This window comes from Ctenopharyngodon idella, chromosome 17 (genome assembly GCF_019924925.1).
Source record: "Ctenopharyngodon idella isolate HZGC_01 chromosome 17, HZGC01, whole genome shotgun sequence".
NCBI lineage: Eukaryota > Metazoa > Chordata > Actinopteri > Cypriniformes > Xenocyprididae > Ctenopharyngodon > Ctenopharyngodon idella.
The window spans coordinates 960,001-981,773 of NC_067236.1; the positions used below are offsets into that span (position 1 = coordinate 960,001).

Here is a 21,773-nt window from a genome sequence, read left to right on the forward strand (position 1 = left end):
AACATTATGCTGGCTGTAACATCGTTCAGCATGACTGGTTCAGTGGTGGGTCAGTGATGGTCTGGGGAGGCATACCCATGGAGGGACGCACAGACCTCTACAGGCTAGACAATGGCACCCTGACTGTCATTAGGTATCGGGATGAAATCCTTGGACCCATTGTCAGACCCTACACTAGTGCAGTGGGTCCTGGGTTTCTCCTGGTGCACAACAATGCCCGGACTCATGTGGCGAGAGTATGCAGACAGTTCCTGGAGGACGAAGGAATTGATACCATTGAATGGCCCCTACGCTCGCCTTACCTAAATCCAATAGAACACCTCTGGGACATTATGTTTCAGTCCATCCGACACCGCCAGGTTGCACCTAAGACTGTCCAGGAGCTCAGTGATGCCCTGGTCCAGATCTGGTCCATCTGTTGTCTCATTAGGAGCATGCTCCGACATTGTCAGGCATGCATACAAGCACGCGGGGGGCATAAAAACTACCATTTTGAGTCATTGCAATGAAATTTCAGCAAAATGGACTAGCCTGCTGCATCATTTTTTCACTTTGATTTTCAGGGTGTCATTGAATTCAGTCCTCTGTAGGTTGATAATGTTCATTTCCATCAAACGATGTGGCATTCTTTCATTCCTAACTCATTACCCAGTCCATATTAGTATAGATATCCAGCATGATATTTTTCCCCATTGAGATCTGATGTGTTCTCAAAGTGTTCCTTTAATTTTTTTGAACAGTGTATATACAGTGCCCTCCATAAGTATTGGAACAGTAAAGACAAAATTGCTCTGTTAGCTGTGGTGTCAAGACATCTATAAATATGATTAAAATATTAATATGAGGCAGAAGTACAGAATGTCACATTTTATTATTGGCTGTTTCAACACAAAATGTTTTACCATCTAAGAAGTAAAATCACCATCAACCTCCAGAAAGCTGGGGTGATGGTCTCACAATCTGCTGTTCTCAGGAGACTTCACCAACAGAATTACAGAGGATACACAGCAAGATCAAACATCTCATCAGTACCAAAAGTAGGAAAGCCAATTTGAATTGGCAAAAACACACACAGATGAGCCAGTAGAGTTTTAGAACAGAGTTTTATGGACAGATGAGACAAAGATCAACCTTTATCAAAGTGGGAAAGTAAAAAGTGTGGAGAAAAAAAAGAAACTGCAAATGATCCAAGGCATACAACCTCATCTAAAAAGCATGGTGGAGGTCATGTCATGGGCATGCAAACTTCCCAAAACAAGCTACCATTGAAAATGGCTATATTAAAGGCCTGGAAAAGCATTTCAAAGTGTGAAACCAAGAGTCTGGTGATGTCTATGGGTCACAGACTCACTCCTATGATTGCTTGCAAGGGATTTACAACTAAATATTAGCTTTTACACTTTTACATTTGCTTTAAGTTAAACCGTCCCCCCACTTATGCTCACATTAGGCAGAGGGATTAAACTCTAAAAGTGCTGTACTTCTTAGTTGGTAAAACTTTTTGTATACACACACACACACACACACACACACCCCGATCAGGCATAACATTATGACCACTGACAGGTGAATAACACTGATTATCTCTTCATCACGGCACCTGTTAGTGGGTGGGATATATTAGGTAGCAAGTGAACATTTTGTCCTCAAAGTTGATGTGTAAGAAGCAGGAAAAAAGGGCAAGCATAAGGATTTGAGCAAGTTTGACAAAAATTTGGGCCAAATTGTGATGGCTAGACAACTGGGTCAGAGCATCTCCAAAACTGCTGCTGTGGTCAGTATCTATCAAAAGTGGAAGAAGGTAGCCTGGTGTGATGAATCACGTTTTCTTTTTAATTACGTGGATGGCCAAGTGCGTGTGCGTTGCTTAGCTTATATATATATATATATATATATATATATATATATATATATATATATATATATATATATATATATATATTATATACATATATACACACACACAGTGGGTACAGAAAGTATTCAGACCCCCTTAAATTTTTCACTCTTTGTTATATTGCAGCCATTTGCTAAAATCATTTAAGTTCATTTTTTTTCCTCATTAATGTACACACAGCACCCCATATTGACAGAAAAACACAGAATAGTTGACATTTTTGCAGATTTATTAAAAAAGAAAAACTGAAATATCACATGGTCCTAAGTATTCAGACCCTTTGCTCAGTATTTAGTAGAAGCACCCTTTTGATCTAATACAGCCATGAGTCTTTTTGGGAAAGATGCAACAAGTTTTTCACACCTGGATTTGGGGATCCTCTTCCTCCTTGCAGATCCTCTCCAGTTCTGTCAGGTTGGATGGTAAACGTTGGTGGACAGCCATTTTTAGGTCTCTCCAGAGATGCTCAATTGGGTTTAAGTCAGGGCTCTGGCTGGGCCATTCAAGAACAGTCACGGAGTTGTTGTGAAGCCACTCCTTCGTTATTTTAGCTGTGTGCTTAGGGTCATTGTCTTGTTGGAAGGTAAACCTTCGGCCCAGTCTGAGGTCCTGAGCACTCTGGAGAAGGTTTTCGTCCAGGATATCCTTGTACTTGGCCGCATTCATCTTTCCCTCGATTGCAACCAGTCGCCCTGTCCCTGCAGCTGAAAAACACCCCCACAACATGATGCTGCCACCACCATGCTTCACTGTTGGGACTGTATTGGACAGGTGATGAGCAGTGCCTGGTTTTCTCCACACATACCGCTTAGAATTAAGGTCAAAAAGTTCTATCTTGGTCTCATCAGACCAGAGAATCTTATTTCTCACCATCTTTAGCAAACTCCATGTGGGCTTTCATGTGTCTTGCACTGAGGAGAGGCTTCCGTCGGGCCACTCTGCCATAAAGCCCCGACTGGTGGAGGGCTGCAGTGATGGTTGACTTTCTACAACTTTCTCCCATCTCCCGACTGCATCTCTGGAGCTCAGCCACAGTGATCTTTGGGTTCTTCTTTACCTCTCTCACCAAGGCTCTTCTCCCCCGATAGCTCAGTTTGGCTGGATGGCCAGCTCTGGGAAGGGTTCTGGTCGTCCCAAACATCTTCCATTTAAGGATTATGGAGGCCACTGTGCTCTTAGGAACCTTAAGTGCAGCAGAAATTTTTTTGTAACCTTGGCCAGATCTGTGCCTTGCCACAATTCTGTCTCTGAGCTCTTCAGGCAGTTCCTTTGACCTCATGATTCTCATTTGCTCTGACATGCACTGTGAGCTGTAAGGTCTTATATAGACAGGTGTGTGGCTTTCCTAATCAAGTCCAATCAGTATAATCAAACACAGCTGGACTCAAATGAAGGTGTAGAACCATCTCAAGGATGATCAGAAGAAATGGACAGCACCTGAGTTAAATATATGAGTGTCACAGCAAAGGGTCTGAATACTTAGGACCATGTGATATTTCAGTTTTTCTTTTTTAATAAATCTGCAAAAATGTCAACAATTCTGTGTTTTTCTGTCAATATGGGGTGCTGTGTGTACATTAATGAGGAAAAAAAAAAAGAACTTAAATGATTTTAGCAAATGGCTGCAATATAACAAAGAGTGAAAAATTTAAGGGGGTCTGAATACTTTCCGTACCCACTGTGTATGTATATATATATATATATATATATATATATATATATTATATATAAACTATTATTATTATTATTATTATTATTCAGAATGATATACCATTAGTGACAGTTTGATTTTCTTAAAGAAGTAAACTATAACATCAGAGCCCAAACTATTTATTTTCACTATTTAAAAACTAAAATGTTTGTATTTAACTTAACATATAAGGTAGTTTTCAAAAACACTTGTCTTCATTACAAATTTATTCAAACATTCATATATAATTAACAATAAATAAGCTCCTCTCAAGTGTCTTTTTTTTAAGTACTAAAAAATAGCCAATATCCTAGTAATATGCAAGCTAATAAGCAACTAGAACATAGTGAGAATTGGACCCTAAACTAAAGTGCTGCAGGGCAAAGGAACAAATCCACAATGCTAGAGTTTTTTTTTTTCATTTAATTTGAACAGACCGTTGTGCAAATCACAGTTTGTTCCACCTAGCGGTTTTTAGTCTCCTAGTTGGTGCAGTACAGCCTCCTATAGTGTGTTAAGCACTAAGCAGTAAACAGAATGCACTCTTGCATAGGTCTTTTTGTTTTTCTTTTTGCAGAGCTGATAAAAAAAAAAAAAAAAATGTATTTGGTCACAATCAGCTACAAAACTGAAAAGCATCTCTTGTTATAAAAGTACAAAATAAATAGATTAATGAAAAATAAAACTTGTGCATTAGGAATATTACAATTTGCTCCACTTAAACTATATTTAAACATTCAAAGCTTAAGCCCAACCCTCCTATACTTAATTTTCTGTGTTCCGCTTTGTTCCGCGCACAGTTGAGTGCACGAGCCTTTCAAAGCATTCTACTTTGTGCATGAGCGCAGAAAGACACATTCGACACGTGCGCACTATCTAGTGGACTTAGTTTTCATGCGCTCAAGTCATTCGCGTATGTGCTGCTGTTCTTCTGCTCTTTTTCCTGTTGTGGCGGTTAGCAAACAGCATTGCATTACCACGTACACCCTTCTGGATTGGAGTGTGGATCACCTGTGACTGTATTCATCGTCTAACTGCATGAACCTAACCGTGACGTCCATACCGTATGGTTCAGGACGAATACATGTCCACGTTACACCCCTAATATATATAGTCTTCTAAAGTACCTACAGGGACATTGGGGGGGAAATATTTCCATCTTCTGGGAGACCAAAATAAATCCCTGAACTTGACTTCACCAGCTGGCTACTGGTAATTAAATTGACTTGAACACTGGACTCATAAATATATTCATTAGCAGTACAGACTTGGGCAATTTTCACATGCACTAATCAAGTTTACAATGGTGGTCCGTACTGAAAGAGTCGTATAGCAAGATTGCTGTCATTCCAAATAACAAGACCCTTGAGACTGATAGAAAGACTGGAATCAGAAAAACTCCTGGGGAATAATGGCCTACGAAAGCCGAGCCTGCCAACATCTGCACCTGGTGCTACAGGAAAAAGCCAAGTGAACTCTGTTTCACATGTCAGGAGAAACGTGAAGGCTTTTTACAGGCATGTTTGGTTATTCTCCAACCAGTCATTCCAGTTAGAGGAAGTCTGACGCTGGATTAACAATTTCCCATGCAGATTACAGAACCTAAACTAATAAAACTCCATCATCTGTCTCTGTAAGTGTCGTGCAGTCTTTAACTGAAGAACATCTTTAAATGTGGCTGAAGCTTCAATGGAAATTAAAAAAAATAATAAAAAAAATAAAAAATGTAACTTTAGTTCTTCTATGGAACACAAAAGAAGATAATTTAAAGAATGCAAGGAAATGGAAGAAATAAATGGAAATATACAAATAACCAGAAACCCCCTGATAATCATTTTAGTTCAAAACACCCTGATCATCTTCTCATCACTTTATAATCACGTTAAAAAGTGTTTAAGTTTAACCAGAGCATATTTATCAAAGTCTGTTGTACACTTTTATAAAAATGTATTAAAATTACAACACAATCATATTCGCATTTTAAAAACAACTGCAGAATGTGAATGATGCAGCTATTCTAGAGGTAAAATGACAGTATCTCACATACAGTATGGAGTCGAGCACTAGAGGTCACTGTAAGGATCCCATAAACATCAGCTTGTATGGCACACAATGGAGATATGCTCCACAAAAGACTGACTCATGGTCAGCGTCAGCATTCCTGAACGTCTGTCAATGTACAGCCACTCAAAGTCCTTTAGCGAGTTAAACAAAAGGTCCTGAACAATCTGCTTTCAACTAACGGCCGTCCTTTCTGTTCACAGAAATCATCACACATGCATGACTGACATCACAGGAGACTGTGACTCAGCAACAACCCAATGGATTCTGCTGAATCACCATCACTCAGTCCACGTCCTGCACCAACTCAAACTCCTGAAGATGAAACAATTTAGATCAGTGGTTCTCATCTGGTTTTGCTCCCAGAAATCAAGTACCAAAACTGTTAATCATTTATAAAAAAAAAAAAGAAAAAAAAAAGCATTTTTAAGGTTTTAAATTCTCAGCCAATATTCCTCACACAAAGCAAATTTTGTATGCGAGTTTGAATGGCATAATCAGAAGATACGAGAAGAGTTTTCTCCTTCCTTCTAAAAGTAGATTTTTTATACATGATTATATTAAGTGCATTTGAGATTTTTATGTAGCAATGTACATGCTACCCACTCTGTACATGCTACCCTTGGGAGATATCATTAGGAAGCATGGCATTAGTTTTCACTGCTCTACATTTCTTTCCGCCCTGACGAAACTTACCAATTCACAAAATTAATGAAATGCATAGCTGATATAAAAAAAATTGGATGACCAGTAATTTCCTACTACTAAATTCAGAAAAAACTGAGTTTCTAATTATTGGACCAAAAACTTCTGTACATAATAACTTAGAATACTGTCTAACACTTGATGGCTCCTCTGTTAAGTCTTCGTCGTCAGTTGGGAACCTGGGTGTGCTCTTTGATACCATTTTTTATTTGAAAGCCAAATTTCTAGCATTTGTAAAACAGCATTCTTCCATCTGAAAAATATATATAAACTACGACATAGGCTCTCAATGACAAATGCAGAACAGTTAGTTCATGCATTCATGACCTCAAGGCTAGATTACTGTAACGCTCTACTGGGTTGTTGCCCTGCTCGCTTGATAAACTCGTACACAATGCAGCAGCTAGAGTTCTTACTAGAACCAGGAAGTATGACCACATTAGCCCAGTTCTGTCAACACTGCATTGGCTCCCTGTTAAACATCATATAGATTTTAAAATCTTGCTAATTACTTACAAAGCACTAAATGGTTTAGCTCCGCAGTACCTGAGCGAGCTCATAACACAATATAGTCTTTCACGTCTATTGCTATCTCAGAATTCAGGCCAGTTGATAATACCTAGAATATCAAAATCAACCACAGGTGGTAGATCCTTCTCCTATTTGGCATTAGATTTATTTATTTAAATCTAGACTAAAAACGCATCTCTTTAACCTGGCATACACATAACACATTATCAATTGATGTTTTCAAATCCGTTAAAGGATTTTTAAAAGTAATTTTTATTTATGCTGCATAAATTAGGTCAGTCTCTAATATTGCTAATATTAGTCTCTCTGTTTATCCCGAGGTTTACCGTAGTCAGCCGGATCCGGGCCGACAATGCAGCCCTGAAGTGTCAGCAGAGATTGTGTCAACTAGATCATCCCCTGTGAAGGCCTCATTAACATGACAGCCAGTGGCACAGATCCTTAACAAAACTTCCAATACCAGTGTGATGAATACGATCCTCAACTAGATGGAACTGGAATAAATACTTTGACTGTTGCGATCCCAATCGGACTTATGAAAGCTGCTTGAATCATAATCACGCACTGTTCGCTGTTGGCCAGATGAGAGCTGGCCCCCGGACTAAGCCTGGTTTCTCCCAAGGTTTTTTTCTCCATTTTAAAACCTGTTTGCCACCTGATGTCACCTGTTGGAGTTTGGGTTCCTTGCCACCGTCGTCTTTGGCTTGCTTAGTTCGGGACACTTGACATTTGATATTCAACGGTGTTTTGATCTGCCTGCATCGACACCATTGTATGCGAACTGAACTGAGCTGGACATCAAATACTTTGTCACTAAATTATTTGACTTAAAGGGACAGCTCACCCAAAAATTGTCACCGTTTACTCACCCTCATGTCGTTCCAAACCAGTATGTATTTCTTTCTTCTGCAGAACACAAGATATTTTGAACAACATTGGATGCCATTGACTTTGTACAGACAAACCAAAAAAGGCATTTTACAGAAGATCTTTTTTGTTTCACAAAAGAAAGAAAGTCACATAGGTTTGGAACCACAAGTGTGAGTAAACTGTGACATCTTCTGGGTGAACTAACCCCTTTAATGGGTTAGTTTACCCAAAAATGAAGATTCTGTCATGATTTACTCACCCTCATATTGTTCCAAACCCATAAGACTTATGTTTATCTTTGACACATAAATGAAGATATGTTAATGAAATCTGAGAAATTTCTGTCCCTCCATTAACAATTCATGCAACTACCACATTGTCAGTTCAAAAAGTTTATTAAGTGATGGTAAAACTAATCCATATGAATTGAGTGGTTTAGTCCAGATTTCCTGAAGAGACACGATCCCTTTACAGGATTGAATTTAGGCTTTTATTCACATATAAACATTCATCAACTCGCACATCAGTTGTGGTAAATGGAAGCTCAAGCATGTTTGCTTGACGTGCAAGAACCAATGAGGTTTGTTCTTGTGTTACACAGCACGTTTGAGCTTCTGCAAGAACCAATGAGGTTTGTTCTCACGTGTGAAGCAAGTACGGTTGATCTTTTGTTTGTTTGCTGATCAATGTTTATATGTTAATGAAAGCCTACATACAATCTGTTCATCATATAAAGTCTATTATTTATTTTCTCCAGAAAATTTGGACTAAATTGCTCTATTCATATGGACTAATTTTATGATCTCTTTATTAACTTTTTGAAGCAACAAAGTGGTACAGTAGTTGCATGGACAGTCAATGGAGGGACAGAAATCTCTCAGATTTCATTAAACATATCTTCATTTATGTTTCAAAGAACAACTAAAGTCTTACGGGTTTGGAACGACATGAGGGTGAGTAATTGATGACAATTTCATTTTTGGGTGAACTAACCCCTTAAGTTCTTGTCAGATAATAATCATCTAAACCAATTTAGTTTGAGTTTGATTGGACACCTGACCTCTGGCATCAACAAAGATATAGAAAGGATTTTTCTCCTCCCTTCTAAAAGTATATTTATACCTGATTCAGAGCTCTAGACTCATTCATCCCACTGGTCTCACTGGTCTCACACTAACTTTCTCAGTTGGCAGCACCAGTATTATGTAAGATACTTCAAAAAAGTAATTAATTACTAATTACTAATTACATCATCAATGTTGTATTTTAAATACTTTTCTAATTACTCTGTCTGAAAAGTAATTTAATTACTCACTAAGTAATTAAACTCATTACTAATTAGGCTACTTCTTAAAATCCCTATAAACCTTGACAGGATAGACAATAGAAAGGAAAGTCTTTTAATAATTTAAATATTAGTCAAACATGTAAGAGTTTAGTCTTTTTTCAGCTTTTTAAAACATTTTAGCTTTATTAAAACATACTATACTTAAATTTTTTTTAGCAACAAATAGGGATGTCACAATACCAAAAATCTAGTAGTCAGTACCGATACCACCAAAAGTGCACCATACTCGATACCAAAGTCAATGCCACGGTAAAAAATATATAAAGATACCTATACAACAATGCTATATTTTTTTTTCAGGTAGGTCTAATAGTAGTAAGTAAAAATACCACAGAAATTGAATAATCAAATATAAAATAACTCTGCATAGTCATAACTGTATAAATTAAATATGGATTAATCCTTATTAAAGCTTTTCTTTTGTTGTTTGATTATCATTTAGACAGCCAGTAGTAGACAGTAGCATGTTTTAAAGGCCTAATGGACAAAGACAATATGCTGTAACACATGCCGTTCACATTCACATAAACAACGCGAATACACGCCAAGACGGGCATATTGACATAACTGTGTGTGTATTTAAACGTTTATGTGTAATAACCCGCGAAAATCTGACACTCGCAAGAGGCGGCTGTGTGCGTGTGCTTTGGTTGAGAGTGCACTGACTGAAGACCGTCTCTAAGAAAGCATGCGCAGTTTTTTCTCCCAAGGACATATATAGCTTACATTTTACCGTAATGTTCTTGCCTACCTGTGTCAAAAAAGTGAAGTAATTGGAATATTTCCATTCTGCAAAACAGCCACTCGCTTCTGCCGACATCTTCAGACAGCGACTACATAGCCAACTGGTTCGAAGTTGCGAACTCACGCGCAACTGCACTACAGCTAACGATTTTAAAGAGGCAACGTTCACTTTTACCTTTAGACGACTAAATTCAATAGCCTATTGATTTACACAGAACTGTTGAACTAATTTACAGTATGCAACGCAAGTACATTATAAGTAACTGTAATTAAATTACCTAAAAATGAACAGTAATCCCTTACTTTACTTTTTCAGTGGATAAGTAATTTAATTACAGTTGCCCACCCAACTCTCGCGAGTGTCAGATTTTCGTGGTTTATTACACATAAACGTTCAAATACACACACAGTTATGTCAAAATGCCCGTCCTGGCGTATATTCGCGTTGGTTATGTGAATGTGAACAGCATGTGTAACAGCATATTGTCTCTGTCCATTAGGTCTTAGTGACAGCAGCCTTTAAAGCATGCTACTGTCTACTATTGGCTGTCTGTATTATAAATGATAATCAAACAACAAAAGAAAAGCTTTAATAAGGATTAATCCATATTTAAGTTTTACAATTATGACTATGCAGAGTTATTTTATATTTGCTTATTCAATTTCTGTGGTATTTTTACTTACTACTATTTGACCTATTGTTTTATTTGAATCTTTATATATTTTTACCATGGTATCGACTTTGGTATCGAGTATTGTGCACTTTTGGTGGTATCAGTACTGACTACTAGATTTTTGGTATCGTGACACCCCTATTTGTTACTAAAAAAAAATTAAGTAGCCTAATAGTATGTTTTAATAAAGCTAAAATGTTTTAAAAAGCTATAAAAGGCTAAACTATTCCATGTTTGACTCATATTTAAATTATTAAAAGAGTTTCCTTTCTATTGTCTATCCGGTCAAGGTTTATAGGGATTTTAAGAAATAAATAGTAATGAGTTGAATTACTTACTGAGTAATGAAATTACTTTCAGACAGAGTAATTAGAAAAGTATTTTAAATACAACATTGATGATGTAGTTAGTAATTAGTAATTAATTACTTTTTTGAAGTAACTTACCCAACACTGATGGGCACCGCCATGTTAGTTTGCGCCGCAGTTCAAAGAATCGGATCTGTCGGATTTACAACATGTCAATTCATCCACTTCATACATGAAAGTAAGTGGCCGGTGATGTGGGTGAAGAATATAGTAAACTTTATTATTACTTACACAATGTCTATCTGATATGAATAAAATACCTTGTCAATATATATTTAAAAGGATTGTTATTGCTGCTTCAATAGACATCACTGTGAATTTTACAAACTATAAATGTATTGTTTTGCTAGTACTTATGTGTATTTAAATGTCTGAAACCTAAAATAAACCTTATGTGCTTTAAAACACTGGATAGTTGCCATATATCTCAAGCGCTGAGAGTGTCTGTCTCTGGCTCAGTGCCAGTCAAAGCGCGAAAGCATATTTGAATTTAGCAGTCAATCACATGATGCACTAAATGTTCTAATCACACCAGTACACTCCAGGCACCAGCCAAGACTGATCACACCGGTGTGATCGTACGTGTCAAAGGGGTTAACGGAGTACATGTGTCAGCCAGGTACCAAAACAACCTGAACATTATGCACTCACACCAATGTGATTGTGTGAAATTTTAACTCGCGCATTATCAAAAAATGATCACATTTGTGACCATTTTGGTTGCAGTCTAGAGCTCTGTGATTATATGGTTAGTTGCATTGTATTATTTTACTTTAACATTTTTTTCATACTACCAGAACAAACCTATGTTAAACCAAGTGAGATCCACTATTGTTCAGTACATAACAACAATGTACAGGTATAATATAATGTACAGATGTGAGAAAATATTATTTATGCGTGACAATATTCATAAATACTTTTGTGAAAAATTATTTGAATTATATTGACATTTGGGTAATTATGCATTAGGCAGATACTTTAATCCAAAGTGACTTACATTGCACTCAAGGCACACATTTTTTCAGTTCATACATTACCTGGGAATCAAACCCATGACCTTAACATTGCTCTACACTTTGAGTAACAGGAATTATGTTAATATGATTTGAAATGCATATTAACTACATGTACAGCACCAAACAATACAGTTTCTAATTGTTTCAGGCGGCAAACTGACCAGAGACACCATAAACCATGAGGCAGTAACTGACAGACACCCGAGAGAGTATGCGAGGTGTAAAAATGTAACTTTGTGTCTTCTGTCACAAACACCACACACACACACACACACACACACACACACACACACACACACACACACACACACAGAGTGGTGTGCACTGTTTTGCAGGCCATCTGGGAAGGATTTATTGTGCAATTTGGTTTATTACCGCTGTGGTCTTCGACTAAGTAGCTTGCTCACAATTACAGTCCGAGTAGTGCTACACCTGGCCTTTCCTAATAATAATAAATCCACGAGGGAGGAAACCCGAAATTAATGTAAGGTTATCACCATCATGCCCTGTTTAGTGCTCACTGCTGAGACGGGCGGGTTATTTATAGTGCCGAGAAAATAAACACGAAAATAGTGCCGTAATGCCAAACAGACTGTCATTCTGGGATTGCCAAATGAAGAAAACACAAGAAGATTGGCCACTTCGAGGAAATTACAAGGTGCTGAAAGGCAGATATGCATGAGACATTCTTCAAAGCTCAACCTCTGGTGATCTGAAACATCAATACTTTGAGTTCATTACATTGAAAATATGCTGTAAACTACATGCAACACAATGTCCATCCCAGCTTTATATCATATCTCATCTCTTCATTTATATAGCGCTTTTCATAATACAGATTGTTTCAAAGCAGCTTCACAGTGATAATAGGAAAATTAATTGACAGAGATTGTTTTGGCTTTACAGCAGCTCTAAGAAAATATTATTATCGAGCTAAAGTAGTACATATCATGTATATCCTTAGTTTTATGTAATTGCATGTAGGCTGTATAATAGATAAGTTGGTTAGATAATAGACATGATTAGTTGGTTAGTTAATGTATTTTAACTCCATGACAGCATCCTTTGGCTATTTTCATGGTGAATAACAAGTTAAAATACTATAAAAGGAGCAATTTAAAAACCTATATAAGTTTGCTTTGGATAAAATGGATTCAGGGTTGACTTTGTTATATATTTCTTCTAAAGTGTTTGCTGAGTAATGTAATTATTCAAAACAGTTTCATAAAAAATGTTTAAGAGATACTGGCATAAGGATACTGGCATAAGGAACTGACTACTGACTACTGGCATAAGGAACATAGTGATCTTCATTTGATATTAAGAAGTGAGTGAGTGATTCTGGGATGTTCTATTCGGCATCATTTATATATGATCTGATTGTTGAAAATCAAGATGCAACTTTTACCTAAAGTGGGTTAATTTCATACAGTTTGTTGTTTGTACACCGATCCTTAGTGTTGGTGAAAGTTACTTAAAAGTAATGCGTTACAATATTGCATTACTCCTTAAAAAAGTAACTAATTGCATTACTAAGTTACTTTTTATGGAAAGTAATGCGTTGCGTTACTTTTGCATTATTTTTTCTCACCTGGGCTGGGCTTGCTTGTTTGATTTTAATAACAAAAAAGAAACAAAAGTTCTATTTTTGGCAAATATAAAGGATCTTTCACACCAAAAGTGAAAAGAATAAGCCTCAGGCTGTAGGAAATGCAAATTTACACCAGCTCAAACAAACCTTTCAGCTGTGCTGCCATTATGGATTACAGAACAATAGAACACAGGAGAAGAAAGTTCAACACTCTTACAACAGTCTTAAATCATTTTTGCTTATTCGCATGGTTGAATTGGATAATCAAAGGTCAGCTGGAAAGACAATTGTTAATGAAGTGAGATTAAATACACAGCGCACACAACACCTCTGCATTCGATTTTGCTCAACATGGGGATAGGAGAGATGTCAGTCAATAAATGGGAAAACAAAGCAACTTGTGTTACTTATTTGAAAGAGTACCTCAGATATTTTGTTGTAAATTTAAAAGTAATGCATTACTTTACTTGAAAAAGTATTCTGATTACGTAACTTGTTACCCCCAAAACTGCTGATCCTATCTGATTGGAAACGTGTGCATGTAACCAGTGTCAGAAATTAAGGATGTGCAGATGACAGTCAACATAAATGCATAAAGTGAGCAAGACAACAATCTGAGCATCTGGTGGTGGGACGCTTCCCTTTTAGACTGTATGCAACTGCTTTCAGCGGGGAGGGGAACATATGAGGGGCGCAAGACAGAAAGCGTCAGAACAGGCTTCATTGATCAATAAAATGTGTGTGTGCAAACTGCAAGACCCCAAAGCCGTGTCAAAGAAAAACTGGTTGATTTTGATGTTCTGGTAATAACAGGGTCTAAAATCTTTTGTTGCCAAAAGCGAACCAGCGCTGCGCAAATATTTAGTTTGATTCGGCTTGTGTTCGCATGCATATTCTGCTTCTATATAACAGATTCAGCCACCGTGATGGTTTGGCTCTGAGAGGAGTAACAAAAAACACCACATTTAATTTGAGCATGTAAAATAAATGCATGCAGAACATGCAGACCACCGGCTTCCCTGATTTAAGAGCTCTCCGACTCAACGGGCTAAAGGTTAAAACAATGAATGTTAAGAGCTACTTTACTCCTTTTTGCGAGCGAGGGCACCGTGCAGCTATGGGGTGAAAGGTTAAAACCACCGCAACGTGTCAGAGTTTGCTACGTGACCCCTATGAGATAATTCTTCGAGTGAGTTTCCAAACTCGAGGCGCCCTCTGAGCATAACCAATTATATCTGGAGTCAGTGTGCCAGTAAAGCGCAGGCTGCTTCCCGGTGATATTTGTTGGGCTCCATTCAGGGGAATTCTGGTCTGTTACAGTCAGTGTTTTGATTTGCTTGTGGTAACGGCATGACAAGGTGTAAGCCGGGGAGGAACGGTGTTTATCCAAGCAGTGAAAGCAATTGGCTTTGTAAGCACAGTTATTTACTTAACTCGGCGCAATTCTCATATCACATTGCAGCGGTTGGACTGAATGTGATCCATTTCAGAAGGCTGGAAAAGCCGAGGAAGCATTTGAAGTAGGTGTTCCCTTTGGAGGGAAAACAGGCAGCCTCTGATGATGCTATTTATACTTAATTACAGATTTCAGTAAAACCGTTTTCCAGATGCAAATGCCTCGAGTCGTGCATGTGCACCAGGGTGTCATGTTAGTTACCTTAAGCTCTTATCAGCACTCAAGTTTGACCCCAAATGACCTGCTAAAGGACAATTAGGCGTTTCCTGAATCATTATTATTCGTGCCAATATGTGTAGCCTCAAGCTAATGTGCTCAACCAATGTGCAAATGTGCTCAAGTTTATTATGAAATTATGAACAGGAAATCAAAATTGCTTCAATCAGGTTGCTTCAATGGTCTGCATATTTAAATTTCTTTAAAATAGAGTACACTACATTCTTCTAAAGAAAAAAAAATTCTCATAAATTCATCAAAAAAAAAACTTTTCTGCTGACATAATCTTGCAGCAGGGAAAATTTATATTAGTCAGTAATATTTTTGCCTACTTTTCAGAAGCCTATCAAATCCCAAAATATCTGTCACATTGTGGAAGTACAAAGATTTTCTTTGACTGATGTTCACACTTACGAGGTTGATGAGCTGGGTGTGCACTATGTCTTCCACCAGGGCGGCAGTCTCATGCAGGGGTCTTCGAGAGTCACCAAGGGCAAACCTGCCAGTTAAAAACATTTTAGAAAAATTATTAGCCACTTTACCTTTCTTTCTATGGATAGCACATTATAAGCTCTTGACTAACATGTTTCACAATCCCTATAAGTGAAACCCCAAAATCTTTAGTTTAGATAAATAATCTAAAATGGATTCTGTTATTGCCATCACAGTGAGCAAATGTTCATAAAATGGCAATTAACACACAGTTAAGCCCTCAATTGGATAATAAAAAGGCATCAGCCATTCATAGCAAAAGCTGACATTCATTACAGATGGCTTGAGTATCCAATGCAAGAGAGCTATTTACAAAATCTGAAGGCCTTTATTCACAGTTTTTCCCACACTGCAGCTGCCAAAGCTTCCCACATTGCAGTGTGCTTAATATCGACACAGCGGTTTTATCCAATAGTAGTGCAAACCACCGGATGGCCACAGACTCTCGCCTTTAAAAGAGGAGAAGATGGGAACTTCCATGAGAAGCTCAACACTTTCGATGGAAGAGGCTTCATCAACCAACATGTCTGGCTAGAAGCTGCATTTCATAAAGATCCATGACAAATGATTTACACATATTTCATTAGAAAAAAAAAAAAAATCTTCAAGAAGTGACATAATTCTGGTCAAAAACCACACAAGTTAGGTCTAAGAGTTTTATCATTGGCTTTTATATATCTGGCTTATTGATTCCCCTCTTCAAATTACGCAGGATTAAATTAAGTACGAGAATACTTAACCTTGGCAAGATGAAAAATACAAAAATTAAATTTTCATATTCATACTTTATATGGTTGGAAGACACAAAGCACTTACAGAGTCACCTACTGCTCAAACTCTGGCTCCATGCGTTTGGTTAATGGATATCTCAACCATAACAGTCTCAATTAAATTTTATTGCGTTCCTCTTTCTTTCACCTAAATGCATTTTAATCCAAACACCTCCCAGAGGAAAAACTATAATTTACTCCAGAGTTGTAATTTATTCCACTTGTTTAGTTACAAAGCATTTCAGCTCAGAAAAGGACACCATAGTAAGACAATATAAAGAGCATGTAGGTGCTTCAGACAGTACCGTACCATAAAATAAAATAAAAAAATTAAATAAAGAAAAATAAAGTAAAGTAAAGTAAAGTAAAGTAAAGTAAAGTAAAGTAAAATAAACTGTAATAAGTAGGGGACAATTTTTCTGTCATCCCAATGACTTCTTCAAAATATGGGTATTTTACAAATACAGTGGGTACGGAAAGTATTCAGACCCCCTTAAATTTTTCACTCTTTGTTATATTGCAGCCATTTGCTAAAATCATTTAAGTTCTTTTTTTTTCCTCATTAATGTACACACAAGCACCCCATATTGACAGAAAAACACAGAATTGTTGACATTTTTGCAGATTTATTAAAAAAGAAAAATTGAAATATCACATGGCCCTAAGTATTCAGACCCTTTGTTGTGACACTCATATATTTAACTCAGGTGCTGTCCATTTCTTCTGATCATCCTTGAGATGGTTCTACGCCTTCATTTGAGTCCAGCTGTGTTTGATTATACTGACTGAACTTGATTAGGAAAGCCACACACCTGTCTATATAAGACCTTACAGCTCACAGTGCATGTCAGAGCAAATGAGAATCATGAGGTCAAAGGAACTGCCTGAAGAGCTCAGAGACAGAATTGTGGCAAGGCACAGATCTGGCCAAGGTTACAAAAAAAAACAATTCTGCTGCACTTAAGGTTCCTAAGAGCACAGTGGCCTCCATAATCCTTAAATGGAAGACGTTTGGGATGACCAGAACCCTTCCTAGAGCTGGCCGTCCAGCCAAACTGAGCTATCGGGGGAGAAGAGCCTTAGTGAGAGAGGTAAAGAAGAACCCAAAGATCACTGTGGCTGAGCTCCAGAGATGCAGTCGGGAGATGGGAGAAAGTTGTAGAAAGTCAACCATCACTGCAACCCTCCACCAGTCGGGGCTTTATGGCAGAGTGGCCCGACGGAAGCCTCTCCTCAGTGCAAGACACATGAAAGCCCGCATAGAGGACTCCAAGATGGTGAGAAATAAGATTCTCTGGTCTGATGAGACCAAGATAGAACTTTTTGGCCTTAATTCTAAGCGGTATGTGTGGAGAAAACCAGGCACTGCTCATCACCTGTCCAATACAGTCCCAACAGTGAAGCATGGTGGTGGCAGCATCATGCTGTGGGGGTGTTTTTCAGCTGCAGGGACAGGACGACTGGTTGCAATCGAGGGAAAGATGAATGCGGCCAAGTACAGGGATATCCTGGACGAAAACCTTCTCCAGAGTGCTCAGGACCTCAGACTGGGCCGAAGGTTTACCTTCCAACAAGACAATGACCCTAAGCACACAGCTAAAATAACGAAGGAGTGGCTTCACAACAACTCAGTGACTGTTCCTGAATGGCCCAGCCAGAGCCCTGACTTAAACCCAATTGAGCATCTCTGGAGAAACCTAAAAATGGCTGTCCACCAACGTTTACCATCCAACCTGACAGAACTGGAGAGGATCTGCAAGGAGGAATGGCAGAGGATCCCCAAATCCAGGTGTGAAAAACTTGTTGCCAAAAAGACTCATGGCTGTATTAGATCAAAAGGGTGCTTCTACTAAATACTGAGCAAAGGGTCTGAATACTTAGGACCATGTGATATTTCAGTTTTTCTTTTTTTAATAAATCTGCAAAAATGTCAACAATTCTGTGTTTTTCTGTCAATATGGGGTGCTGTGTGTACATTAATGAGGAAAAAAAATGAACTTAAATGATTTTAGCAAATGGCTGCAATACAACAAAGAGTGAAAAATTTAAGGGGGTCTGAATACTTTCCGTACCCACTGTACATTTGATATACTGATAAATTGGGCCTATTTCTAATGTCACCATTAATGGACATTAATTTGGATTTTGACATCATATATATTTATTATGCATCTCTCTGGAATATTCAATTCTGTTTCGTCAATCAGTTTTTTTGTTTGTTTGTTTTTGTTTGTTTCTCCATGCCAGCTTCTATATCTATTTTCATGGAAAGAAAAATTATGGCAGAACTATATCAGATTATTAAAATCTGATTTTTATACAAGCTCTAAAACTATATTTTGTTTAACTTTGTTAAACATTTCTTCCAAAGGGGTAATTGAATAAAAAGGGTTTTCCATGGGGCACAATCATAAAACGTGCTTAAGGGATAAAGGATTTTGACAACAAAAACATGTTGGTGGATCTTCTCCTAATATTAAAAGCCTGTGCGCTGACTGGTCAATCAGCCGGTCAATATTACAAAATAAACCTGTTCAGAATCACGTTGGAGTCCTGAACACCCTGTCGAGCTTTGTTTTGTGATAATGACCAGTACGTTATTCATTATTTCTCACACAGTTTAGATTATTTTCTACTTTATTAAAAGGATTAATAAGCACAGAAGATAAAGATAAAGCACAGATAAATCTTTACAGTTTGAGAACTTTTATAGAAAGACTAAAATCACTCAATATTTCCAAAATGAGTTGCACAACCATGATCATGCAGCTGGATTTCAATAAAACTTCCCTCTGCATTTGACTTTGACCACCTAGTACTGTAACTAACATCACAAGCGCTAAACAGAGTTCAGCCTCATGATAAGAATCGTGTCCTTTCTCTTTCTAAGTGTGCACACATGATGCCAGACGGCATCATCAGTTTGCAAAAATAAGCTGAATGTTTGGATGGAGATTTTGGGTTCAGAGTGCGCCGCTGATGTTTACGCGCCTGCGGTGCGCTGACGGCCTCCTCCGCCTCTTTCCATCTCGCCAGCTGCCCGTATTTGCTTAGAAACAGAAAGAGCAATGTGACTGATGTAAACACATTGATTTGACAGTCCTGATTCTAGAAAACAATCAATGTTTAAATACAGTGCAGAGATCAGAGATGGTTACAGTAAACATCTTGTCCACAGGGACCCGGGGCCAGACGTCTCTTACACTCTGTGACCAAAGAGATACAGTATGTCAACAGAGGATACTAAAAAGAACAGCGGGACTAGCTTGAAGGAATAATAAAAAAAATAAAAAAAATTTAATTAACATGAAATCAAAATTGAACCAGTTTACTTTTTCCAATACACATTCCTGGGGCCTCATGTATAAAACTTTGCATAGATTTCATCCTTAAAGTGTATGCATGCACAAAAGGAAGATTTTGCATACGCACAAAAATGTTCACATTTGTAAAACCGTACCTACTCCAGAACCCGTGCAAAATTCCCTTTAAAAATCCTAATCAGCGGAAGACTGAGAGTACATGCATCCTACCCAAAATAACCATATATGGAACTTACAACACCTAGTTTTACTATGCATATCGTTTCCATATGCATATTCCCATCCATGTGATAGCTACTACTTTGTTTGAAGGTACAAGACTCTATAAGACCATATGAGATATGAGATTGTAAATGTGGTTTGTGTCACCACATTATATTGCTAAAAATCATTCAGTATCCTTGTCTTGTTTAAAATTAAATATTCAAATATCTGTATTGCCAATAAAATAAACATCTATTTTAGAATGTTTAGAATTTATATGTTTTTACTGAAAACTGAATAGATACAGTACTTATTTTGCAGTGTAACAGTTCTCTAACATCAGTGCTTCAGACAGAACATTTTAAAAATAAAACATAACTCGGTAACACTTTAGTATAGGGAACACATATAAACAATTAACTACGACTTTTCCCTCAATAAACTCCTAATTTACTGCTTATTAATAGTTAGTAAGGTAGTTGTTAAGTTTAGGTATTGGGTGGGATTAAGAATGTAGAATAAGGTCATGCAGAATAAGGTATTAATATGTGCTTAATAAGTACTAATAAATAGCCAATATTCTATTAATATGCATGCTAATAAGCAACTAGTTAAAAGACCCTAAAATAAAGTGTTAACTATAACTCTTACTGTTTCCGGTAACACTTTATTTTAGGGTCTTTTAACTAGTTGCTTATTACCATGCATATTACTAGAATATTGGCTATTTATTAGTACTAGTACATATTAGTACATATTAATGCCTTATTCTGCATGACCTTATTCTACATTCTTAATCCTACCCAATACCTAAACTTAACAACTACCTCACTAACTATTAATAAGCAGTAAATTAGGAGTTTATTGAGGGAAAAGTCATACTTAATAGTTTATATGTGTTCCCTATACTAAACTTACCCCATTTCCATCAAATATGCTTGGTAGACTGTGGAAGGTGTTATCAATTCTGTCTGTCTGCACAGGAAACAGAACAACTGCTTGCGGTGCGGCAGCAGTTGTACAGTATTGTGTCATCTGACCTATGGACCGTTTGAAAACCCAAAGAGCCTGTGAGTGTCTGTCATTATACCGACTGCTAAGCCATCTTAGTCAGTCAAGTGCGCACCATTGATCATCATTCGTGTGAAAATATTTTCTGTTCTGCCATTTAGAAAACAATTTAAAGCAGAATTATTAGGAATGCACTGATACCAGTATAGGTATTGAGCCCAATACTGCGCTCATGTACTCTTGTAGTCACTGTAGTCATTAAACGCTAACATTAAATAAAACATTAAAATGTTCCTATACCAAATAAATGATACCATGCAACGTGTGTAGTGTTTTTGTGTCCAGACAAAGAAACACGACAACAGAACAGAGATATAGAGATATCAGAGATTAAAGATGTCTGTGTAGTAAATGTATCTCATTAATAGAATACTAAGCATAAATTCAACATTTATGCCTGGCTGTTTGCGAGCTTATAAGTGAAGCATGCAAAGCACACAGCGGCACAGCAGGTCGAGCACACATTACTTTCCCTGGACAGTTTGTAGTTCGGTTGGTTATTTAAATAGCAAAGAAAGTAAAACAATGCAGAGTCCTGCACATGGGCGGGTACCCGATGGGTGACCCACCAAATTTTATGTAACGGGTGGAATAATATTTACGTGTTGGGTGCGGTGTGGGTGCGGGTCGGACGCGCGGTAGGCACGGGCGGACTGTGGGTCCAATAGCCAAGACTATACCAACTCAATTCGGTGCATTTGACTGCTGTTTTCAAATGGTCCCGACAATGCACCAACTACTAA

At 37.6% G+C, this 21,773-nt stretch overlaps 1 protein-coding gene across 9 annotated transcripts in view; it reads right to left on the reverse strand.

Moving 5' to 3' along the window:
• The window catches only part of supt3h (SPT3 homolog, SAGA and STAGA complex component), a 151,912-nt gene that overhangs the window by 63,769 nt on the left and 66,370 nt on the right, over nucleotides 1-21,773 (reverse strand). For all 9 annotated transcript variants that reach the window (XM_051867852.1, XM_051867855.1, XM_051867853.1 and 6 more), the window contains one exon: nucleotides 15,585-15,669. In XM_051867852.1, the coding sequence (XP_051723812.1) occupies nucleotides 15,585-15,669 (85 nt within the window). The remainder of the gene's footprint in view (nucleotides 1-15,584; nucleotides 15,670-21,773) is intronic.